This window comes from Xiphophorus maculatus, chromosome 21 (genome assembly GCF_002775205.1).
Source record: "Xiphophorus maculatus strain JP 163 A chromosome 21, X_maculatus-5.0-male, whole genome shotgun sequence".
In the NCBI taxonomy this organism is placed as follows: Eukaryota; Metazoa; Chordata; class Actinopteri; order Cyprinodontiformes; family Poeciliidae; genus Xiphophorus; species Xiphophorus maculatus.
In genome coordinates, this window is record NC_036463.1 from 12,516,666 (window position 1) to 12,527,589 (window position 10,924).

Consider the following 10,924-nt stretch of genomic DNA (forward strand, 5'->3'; position numbering starts at 1 on the left):
TTTTTTAATGTACATTATTGGAAATTGACCAAATATGTGACCATATTAGTTATCAAGGTATAAATATACATATTACTTTAGAGTTTTCAGTCAGAATAGAATTGTTAGTTTGTTAAACTCAAACACATGTTCACCTGAGTGAAAATGTGAAAGCAAATGTTTTTTAAAAAAAGAGGTAAACTTCATTTCCATGCCTAACGATGACTGAAAACACAAGAGTTGAAGACATGTATTACATATCAGATGAGATTAATGTTTCAGTTATTCACTTGTGCCTGTAAAATCTAATAAACCAAACCAAAGGATCAAGTTGTGCACTACAATGTTTGTCTTTGTGAGCTTAAGCAACACCCCTTTTGCTCATTTTCAATAAAATATCATTTCATCATCTTAAACAAGTTTTCTAGGAAGTTTAAACGTAAAAAAAAAAACACAAAAAAATGATGCTGCGTCTCATGTGACAAGGAGGGGCTGCGTTTTACCCCTGAGGCAAGCGCACTTCCTCCACTGTCCACTGCGGGAATAGACTATATAAACCTGCAAAAACGGACTCTTCCTGATACACTTACAAAGTCTGCAAAGAAGCAATCCCTCGCTGCTTTGTCTCTCTGCGATCCGTCACAGAAGCTTTAGGAGTGATACTGCTCTGCCAACGCTGGCAAAGCCAACAGGAGGTCGCGACGCTCTATAAAAGGTAAAAGATTTTTTTAATCTTCTTTGCCATATGGCATCATAAGCTTGTCTGGATGCCTCGGATTAAAATCTTGCTTTGTGGGTTTATTTTCAGAAACATTCCGTCTGCAGTTTCCTTGAAACCGAACATGAAACTCCAGTTATTTGCCACAGATTTACTACTTCTGTGCATATCTTGGGGAGCAAGTGCGCTGGCAACGAGCATACCTGCTGCGTCAACGTTCGCGCCAGGTGCCAACATCACCGGGCTTGGCGCGGCGCGCGGCCACGGAGAAGGCGAAACAGTTTCCAAAACCAGAAGGAAGCGGTATATTAGTCAGAATGACATGATTGCCATCCTCGATTACCACAACAAAGTCAGAGGCAGAGTGTTTCCTCCCGCCTCCAATATGGAATACATGGTGAATCAAAGCTTTCATTCAAACATTTTCTTCTTTTAGTCCAAGCAGGACCAGCCTATGAAACTGGTTGCAAACTGGCAGTAAAACCTGGACAAAACAGCAGTGATAAATTAGACATTACTGTAAAAAATGTGTAGTTTCAATGCAGATGTTATTGTACCTGGAAACATTTCTTCCCTGTTCCATTATCTGCAATTGAAATATAACAGTATTGTCTTTTCCACTGTTTGAATTTCTGGTATGTCCTCCAAATCATTTTCAATGAGTGTCATAAGACAGTACTATGGGATTGCTTTAAGAATTCATCTAGAGAAAACCCTTCTTAATTATTTTGGATTTCTATGATTGATTTCTTTGCCTCCAATATATGACTGTGTTTAGGTGTGGGATGAGACTTTGGCCAAAACAGCAGAGGACTGGGCACATGCTTGTCTTTGGGAACATGGACCTCCTCATCTTCTCAGATTCCTGGGTCAAAACCTCTCAGTCAGGACAGGACGGTGAGTGACCTTAGACTTCTCTTTGCTCACATCTGCTGCTCCTCTCAGGATGGAACGCTTTCTCAGCAGTAATGGTCATTTTATTGTTGCCTCCTTCTTGGTTCTCCTAAAGGTTTGTGAACTGTGACCTGCAGACTGCTGTAGGAATGCTTCTGTGACCCTTTCTATAAACAAAACAAAACAAAAAAATATGTAGTTTTAGCCATGACCCATGAAGACAAAAAGCCCAGGCCTGTAGTCGGTCTTGAGTTTTCATTTGGTTACCTCCATGTGAGCCTAAACTTTCAGATTTTATTGAGATGCAGCACAAGTCCAACATTTTAAGTAAAACTAAAAGTCAACAATATTTTTGTTATCTGTTTCTACATGCCAAAACACCAGATAACGTTTAAAGTGACAGTAATCACACAGACTTTCTGAATGATATTTTATGTAAATAAGCAGTAAAAATGGTGCACTAAAGTATAAGTAGTCATAGTAATTCATATTTCAACTATTAATCCACAAAGCACTTGTAATGTGCGTGGGACATTACAAGTGCTTTGTAATGTCCCTAGCTGGGCTAGGAGTGGCTAAAGTGTAAGACACACCTGATCTAATTTGGCATTCAACCCAATTTTTAATCGGACCGGATGACATATGTACCAATTGGAACCTGTTAGAGTTAAAGCCAAGACACATTGGTTGGGTCCAACTCTTCACATTCAGATCTGATTTTTTTTTCCTAAGATGCAGGCTCCAATTTGATCACTGAGTACTATTTTGGTTGGACAGTCAGAGACAGAGTTTTAAGGAATCACTAGTGCTCTGCGAGCCTCTTTTAACTTTAGTGTTTTCTAATTGCTGCATACATCCAACTCAATTTTCTTTTGGATGTGATGCCAAATCAGAAACCAGGTCTATCTTGGTCAGAACTATACAGCAGTCTGACAGGAATGTCATGAGTGTCACAGAAAGTGAGACACGTGGAAAAGTAAAATGCATATGCTTTAAGGGAATATACAAAGTAATTTTTTTTACTCCCATAAAATCAGCATACTGAGTGTGAGGAGCTCAAAAGTACAGAAAACATTTAGGAGTGAAATGGCAACTTTGCTTGAGGTTGTTCAAATGGCAACTGTCAGACTAGTTTGTAGTTATGCTGTCTGAATTTTCAGTATATATTCTTGTGTGAATACTCAATCTTGCAAGCATGATCAAGAACGCTCCATCGAGTCACAGCGTTTTTATCAGGATCAGAGCATAGAGAGTCGGACGCAAGTGGTGTATCTTGACCTTAGGCCACCTGCTCTCTCCTGTTCAACTTCTTTCTGTCAAAGACCACCTAGACATGATTGCAGTTCAATCATCTCTGCTGCATTTACTTCAACTTAACCATGAACACTCGCACAGTTAAACTAGAGTGTGTTATCACCCCATGTCTTATCGTGGGGTGATAAAACATGGGGTGTTTTATCACCCCATGACACAAGCTAAACATTATGAGATGTCAAGGAGACCAACATTATCTTTTCTAGTTTGCAGCAGCCTACACTAGCAGTTTACTTTGTTGTTCATGTTGGAAGCATGTGGTGCTGTGATTTGTCTAGGTAAACAGGAAAACTCAAAGTGGAGTTTTAGCTGGATAAGTATTTTCAAATGAATCAGTTCCACCTGATTGATAGAAGCAACGATAAGAGCACAGAGGGAAATTATATTCTACTGTAAATGGGGGCTCCTAAGGTATGCTTTTCAAATGTGAGGGGGACACGTCTGCTTCACACATAAATATTGCGTCGCCCATGTATTAACCATGAAACCACAAAGTCAGTATTTGTTAACATAAAAACAATAAGGTAATGTCTCAGATCAGGTCAGATTAGATCAGATGTGACAGGATGGGATTAGATGGGATGAGATTAAGGGGTTTGGGAAGAAAACACAGAAACCAAAATAGCAAATCATTTACAAACACTCCAAACGCTAAATGATCACACATTCAGTTTGTCTGTATTCTGCTCGCAGCTATCGGTCCATCCTCCAGCTGGTGAAGCCCTGGTACGATGAAGTGAAAGATTACTCATTTCCATACCCCCGTGACTGCAACCCAAGGTGCCCTCTTCGATGCTATGGGCCCATGTGTACCCACTACACACAGGTACAAAGATATCTATCAATCTTTTTTTTTTAAACTAGTAAAACTCCTGCAGCTATGATTGTAATCAAATTCTTTCTCGTTGATTTTTGTAGATGGTATGGGCAACATCTAACAAAATCGGTTGTGCTGTCCACACGTGCCACAATATGAATGTATGGGGTGCTGTGTGGAAAAGGGCAACATATTTAGTCTGCAACTATTCACCAAAGTAAGTACACTGTACATCAAGTGGGGGGGAGTTATATTTCATAACCTGATTTAGGGTTTATTCACAGTGCAGAAAGTCTTTTTAATTTATGAAGTATGCCCATTATATTCTGTGCTGAGTTATAAAATGCCACCCATGGTGATGAAGGGTAACCTGCATTACCAGAGGAAAATGAAGAAAATGCAGGGCCAAACTTGTGACTCACTCATGATCTGGTTTGGAACATACAGAAGAGTACAGAAGAGATATTTAATTTAGATGTAATCCCACTTTCCTGTCAGCAGAAGTCACTGTTGTCACATTTAAAAGGTTCAACATTTGTGAGTAATTCCTGCTTGACATGCATATAATGAATGAATGAGAGGTATTAGAATACAGTTCCTTTTTATTTTTAGTTGGGTCTTTTTGCCAAATGCATGGGTCTGCAACTGAAGTCCTCGAGTGCCACTGTCCTGCGATGTTTGGTTGCTTCCCTGCTCCAAGACGCCTGAATCAAATGAATGGTTCATAACTAGTCCCTTGAAAAACTTGCTGACATGTCAAGGAGGTAATTTGGGTTTGCTGAAGAAGGGATGGATCCAGATATTTACATATTAATTGGGGGAAGGAGGTGGTGTTGCAGTGTGGGCTGCTCTCTACAGGGGATGGTGGCTGATGATTGTAACAACACTGTCAGCAACATAAACTGTCCTAAAACGAGACCACAATTATGACTGTTAGAGTTTGCAATAAATAATCTTTCTATATCAAAACTGCCCAAAAGCAGAACATGTGCAGCATTTCTGCTCACAATAACTGCTATTTTCAGATAAATGATCTAAAAAATGTTCTTGCTTTTAAACAACCTTTTTTTTTGGACATTTTCTGCTTACACTTTCTGTTCCTTGTAAGTGTTTCATACAGGAAGATCTTCAGTGTGCATCACCTCCTTCCTTCACTTCGAGCGTAAATACACCTCTGCATATTTGTAAGAAAGATACAACAGGTCGGATATCAACCCCTTATGGACTTTTATCAGAACCTCACTTGAAAAAAAAATTCTCAAGTAAACATTTTATGAAGATAGGGAACATCTTTTTGCTACAAAAGGTTCTACTCTTTAAAAAAAAAGGCCTAACTCTTCAGGTAAAATATTAAAATTTTTGCTTGTGTGTCTAATAATAAAGTAGCTCTTTTTTCAGAGAATGTTTTCAGTTTTGTTCATTCAACCTTGTCTATTTTAACCATTGACTGTACAGTTGTTTGATTCATTAAAATTATGTATTATTCAAACATACTTGCAACAAAGGTGCTATAGGGAACCAAAAGACTTAAGTAGTGGTAATAGCTCGATGTTTGATGCAATATCAGCTACTTTTACACACTACTTTTATTGCCTTTTTGTAACCAGTGTATTCACTGTGAGTGTTTTTGGCTTTTTAGGGGTAACTGGATTGGAGAAGCTCCTTATAAAGTTGGCGTCCCATGTTCCGCCTGCCCTCCCAGCTACGGGGGATCATGCAGCAACAATATGTGCTTCCCAGCTATCAAGACTAACTACCTGCACTGGTTCAAATAAACACAACCAACATGAGCCGACAACACACAGTACCACAAAGATATTGTTTTTTTGTTTTTTTAATCAAGTAAGGATTTGCACAACAGTTGAGCAAAAATGCTTTTCTGTATATATGGGCTTATTTAAGGAAAGACGTATACAACTGAAGGCACCTGATGATTTTAGTGACTTGTGAATAATCTGTAAATGAGTCATGTTCTCTTTTGTCAGTTTCCTACATAAATTAGAAATGATGAAATACATAAATATATTTATATGACAAATAGGTCATTTTAACAGTGCTTACTTTATGTGGTATTAAAACCCATTGACAATGTGGTAATTAAGGACCATAGCAGCCATCACAGCTCCTCATTTCAGTTCACTTTGGTGCTACAGGTTTCACCTTCATGATGGGTGCTCTGCCTACACAAAAATGTTTTGATCAAACAGGACCAAAGCGTTTGACCTTAGAGGGGAACCTCCACTTGCAGCGTTTTCATGCCAACAGTGACTTGCCAAGTTCACTAATTTATCATAACTTGCCGGCTTTAGGTTGAGTTGTCTCGGATTTTTAAGCTAGGCCTACCTTTCTGTCACAATCCAGTTCTGGCTTCAGTCTCTTGTGACCATGGTGCATGCATTAAATAAAGCTGACTGGAAAGACATAGTTTTGTAGGCTGATGTCAGCTCAGGAAAACACTTGTGTTTTGAAAGACCTCCTGAAATATTAAGCAGTACATTTTCAGTTTTAATCTGCACTAATTCACCTCAATGTCATATCAATGACAATCCTTTGGGGCATTTCACAGATTTTATTCACATATTTTGTATTTATGTTAGACATAAGTCTGACACATATCTGCTCTGTGATAACATAATATATCACCATGTAAGTTTACTGGTTTATTACATTCCTTCATGTGTATTGATGTTGTTTATATTTTGATATGGTCACTCATTTAGGATTCAGGCACTCAAGTGCACCTTAATTGTTTGTAAATTTCTAAAATAGCAAAAAAATAAAAAGAGTGTTTTTTGAATGTGTACATAATCATACCTTGACTATGTTAAAAAAAAGGTTAAACCGTAAGTTATTCATTTTTGTATGTTTAAGTTATATTAATTTTGTATTGTTTTGTGAAATGGTAGCATATATTCGACATACTGAAGAGTACAAAAATAGGAAGAATCACATTTTCAGCACTGACAGTTTTTAAATCAGCAATGATATTAATGCTGTAATGTCAGTTTTTTGTGTGTTGGACTTGTATTAAAATGTTTAATTTTATCGCTCATTTTCTTGTCTGTTTTTAACAGTGCTGTAGGGTTCTGGGTTAATGTTTGCTATGAAGTGTGTTCAGTCTTATTTCTATTTAAAATTGGGATGATACTGTGTTTTTGTGAGGTTTTTTGTTACAGTTTTCTTTCTTCCTTTTTTTTCTATGGAAAGAAAGTTATAGTAAGTTAATAGTTTATATAATGTTTGAGAGGAATTGATATCTAAGAAAATCAAATGAAAACCATCTAACTTAACAATGTGGATGTAAAACAGTAAATGTTTTTTTTATGCCCTTTGCTATATTTATATCCTAACTAACAGAATGACAGCAGACAGATCAAAACCAATGAGAAATCATCTTAGCAAGTATGGAAACAATTCCTGTTCCTAAGAAACATCAGGATTGTTGGACTGCCATAACATTTTCCACTCTGTCTTGAAGGTAAATATCATCGTCATCATCATACTCATCATAACCATCAAGTTTATTTTTATAGCACATTTCAGAAACAAGGCAATTCAAAATGCTTTTCATGATAAAAACAAAACAAAAGAAAGAAAATAATATTACATTGTAGTAGTAAAATAAAGAAGTGATGAAAAGTTGCAATCTAGATTAAAACTATTCATGTTCCAGTAAAGTCAGTTCTAAGCAAGATTAGATTAGTGATCAACATTGCTTTAAACAAATTCAGAGTTTGCAATTTTTTTGGAAGTTGTAGCATATTAGTGGAGCATAACAACCTGGTCCTGCCTCAGTCCTCGGGATAAAAAGTAGACTGAGCTGTTGAAGGCTGCTACGACAACAATGCATTTTGGTGCTAAGCCATTAAGCGATTTATTAACCACTGAAAGCATTTTAAAGTCTGTCCTCTGAACTTTAGGGAGCCAGTGTAAGAACTGCAGAACTGGGATGAAGATGGAACCTCAGGTACCCCACTGATGAAAAGTTGCCTTCATCAGAAGAAGTCACTGGTCTTCTTTGTCCCCTTCTTCCTGCTCCATTTGCCGTGGCATCCAGAGGGAGATGTCGGTGTTGCTGGTTGGATGATGCCAGCTGGAAGGATGGTTACAGCATGGCTGCATCCCTTTTTGAATGTGGGTTCACTATCGCTTTAGTTGGTCGGGTAGTGACGTTTAATGGTGTTTACAACTGGGCTGATCTTGCAGTATCAATGGGTGTATAACAGCTGCTTGAGGCTTCTTAACTGGTGAGTTTGTCCTGTTCTAGTGTTGGGACAGGGATTCAGTGTGGTTCTATGGCATGTGTTGTGTTGCATTTGTGTGCAGTGACTGGGTTAATGTCATGCATTACATTGAAAATCCAACCAAAAGGAATGACATTTTTGAAGGAACTCGCATTAAGACCAAAAACAGTTAATCACTCAAGGAGAAATGGTGAAATACAGCACATTTCCAGCCGCCAGTACCTGGAGCAATAAATTCAAGTGGACCATGTAGTACTATTACCTACTTCCAGCATTTACCGTGGCAACTGTCACACATCTGTATACTCTTGAGGTAAACGTCTTTCCCTGATAGCTCATCTGACTCACTGACCTGTTTTTGTTGAACCAGTTTCCCCTGAAGTAAGAACGTGATGAAATGTTTATTTGAAAAGAAGACCGAGACTTCACATGGGTCATGGCAGACTGACAGACAGCAGTGGGTGATTTTAGGGTGGTTCATTTCCAAGTCTGCAAGGGGTTATTACATTCCAGTTGTGCTGAGAGGACAGAAAAGTAGTTTCTAGAAAGTAGTGATAAATAAAACAAAAAGAAAGAAGGGATAATAAGTGAGGAGGGAAGTTTTTCTCGGACTATTTTAGTCAACTGTTTCGAAAAGGCAAGATTTCTCCTTTTTCAAAGATTTAAAAAAAAAGTTTTAATTGGTGCTTGTGCAACCCTCTCCAAATGCCGCCCTGGGCATCTACCCTTGTTGCCGCAGCTGATCTGCCTCTTTGATAATTCAGCTGTGTTGACGCAGAGCAAGGGCTCCCATAAGAAATGTCTGTACCATCAAGATCAGGAATAAATCATGTTGAACTGAGTTAAATGTTTAGGCCATGACATAATAATTACAGTGTTTACATTTGTTATCATGTCAATCAGCATGAACATATTAAGTTTTTTGGCTTAATCTAATAATAGAATTTATGACTATAAACACTTCACTTTTACAAATCATGTTTCATGCACTGACAAATACAACATGCTGGCACTTTGGACACCTATAGTGGGACACTTCTCTGCTGATTGTTGCACAGCTGCATCAAATCTTCTCTTATTCTACTGTAAGTGTACTCTACAACCTCTCTGCCCTCCGTGACTTCACAGAATGCTTCAAAACTTGGCTTCACTGTTCCTCCAGAGGGTTATTGGAGGAGATTTCTCTCTAATTCATTGTATTTTTTCTCTTTTTTATATTCATTCCCCTCTTGGATGCACAACAGCTATGTTTGTTTAGCTCCCTCTTGCAGCTCTGCCAGCGGAAATGCACCCCGTACCCTGAGCAAGCCTTACTTTATATCCCTCCCATATCCTTCTTTGGCAAAGCAGCTCTACAGCATTAAATAGAGCTATAGTATACAAAACCTTTTTCAATGTTTGAAAAAACTGTCAAAATTCTTCTCCAAAAAAAGTTAACATATGTTTACTGTAGAAATACGTTGAATTTGCATCTTAAAAGGCTTTTAAAATTGCACAAGCTGATTTCATGATACCTTTTCTGACTTCTGTGCAGGTCAGGTTGTTGAGTCTCCGAAAATTGGATCTCAGCTTCTTGACTAATGTTATGAGATTTTGTTAAATAAATGTATAAGCATGTGAAACTTTTACTGCTATTAATATATAATATATAAATATGTCTTTCAGCAAAAAGTAAGCTGGGGTTTTTTTTGTATCTGTTCTTGTAAATTGGGTGCCGTTACCTCAAACAAAGAGTAAAATATAAAAATGTTCAGCTACACAGATCATTTTGTGGTCTTTCTGACTCTCCGTTGTCTATTTTAGTTTTTGATGCTGTTTATTTAGGATGAGGTTTTTATAATATGTGGGTAATATGGGTCATTTCGCTCAGCTTATTATGGCTAGATTTATATGGACTCCGTGTGCTTGAAGCACGCAAGCATCTGACGATGTTTCTTGCAATCAGCCACAATGAAATAGGATACAGTTTAAGCTCAATGGCTTATGTTATGGTCCCTTTTCTTGTCTAGTGATTTTCCTTCGAAAATGCTCCAGTAAAATATACATAAAGCATATCTGACATACTTTGGTGTAGATACTGCTTGCTAGAGCAGAGAATGTAGGCTGCTCTTATGTCATAAAAGTGTATAGTCTATAATCAACCTCATATGTGGCAGTAAAGGTAATCGTATGTTGTGAGCCTAACACATTAGAGCCTCAGAGGACAAGAATAAACCTAAAACATCATGTCTTATGCTGAAATAAAACTAGATTTGACCCCTATGGTTTAGTTTATGAACCCAAACTAAAGCACATTTGGCCCAAGTTCAGTTTTTGCCCTCTTGCAGTCTTTCTCGTGGACAAGCCCATGAGGGGCCTCCTTGCAGGGACTTCAGCAAAGCGACATCCTGCAGCTGCAAGATCCCGGCCAAAATCAATGTCCTCTCAGAAGCACAGTGCTGGGAAACTGGTGCTTAATCAGATGGGCTTCGTCCTTTTGCTCTCAACTCAGTTTCATGCCAAGCTTAGAGAGACTTTGAACCTGCTCACTGATTTCAATGCTCCTATGTCTTGTCCTAAGGACTTATATGAAGTCTGTTTCCCCATTCTTCTTTGTCAGATTGGATCTCTGAGCATCAATTTTCTTTGCAAAAATTCTTCATCAGATTTCTTAGTATGAATTGATTTGAACCAGCCTATTGTAGCTTTTTCCAAAACATTTAGACTCATTGACCTGTCAGAGAGTAAGTTTCTGTCATCAATCATTTGAAAACTCAAAAAAAGTCTTCTTCTGGTATGTCTCTGTATTTACCTTCCCCCACCTTCACATGAATGCTAATCAGCTTCACTGTTTATGCTAAGTTAAAGATCCCCATTGCATGATCCTGCCACTATTATCTTTCCTTCTACTTCTACACATATCTGCCATGTTGTAGGTTGTTGGACCCAACTGCAAGCACATGGCAGGCAGAGTCATGA

General features: G+C 38.1%; 1 protein-coding gene across 2 annotated transcripts; it reads left to right on the forward strand.

The window, feature by feature from the left end:
* Positions 1-530: 530 nt before the first annotated feature.
* pi15 (peptidase inhibitor 15) lies at positions 531-6,767 on the forward strand. Of its 2 annotated transcripts, none has more exons than XM_005797877.2 (6): positions 531-694; positions 788-1,094; positions 1,476-1,594; positions 3,599-3,731; positions 3,824-3,939; positions 5,362-6,767. In XM_005797877.2, the coding sequence occupies exons 2-6, from the start codon at positions 822-824 to the stop codon at positions 5,495-5,497; spliced, it is 777 nt and encodes a 258-aa protein (XP_005797934.1). In that variant the 5' UTR covers positions 531-694; positions 788-821; the 3' UTR covers positions 5,498-6,767. The 2 variants fall into 2 exon arrangements, with proteins under 2 accessions (XP_005797934.1, XP_023181747.1); XM_023325979.1 differs by lacking the exon at positions 5,362-6,767 and adding an exon at positions 4,831-5,355.
* The last annotated feature ends 4,157 nt before the right edge of the window (positions 6,768-10,924 follow it).

Coding starts and splice junctions, on each gene's coding strand:
- pi15 (XM_005797877.2), top strand. CDS start 822: ATGAAACTCCAGTTATTTGCCACAGATTTACTACTTCTGTGCATATCT. Junction 1,095..1,475: donor CCTCCAATATGGAATACATG/GTGAATCAAAGC, acceptor GACTGTGTTTAG/GTGTGGGATGAGACTTTGGC. Junction 1,595..3,598: donor CTCTCAGTCAGGACAGGACG/GTGAGTGACCTT, acceptor TTCTGCTCGCAG/CTATCGGTCCATCCTCCAGC.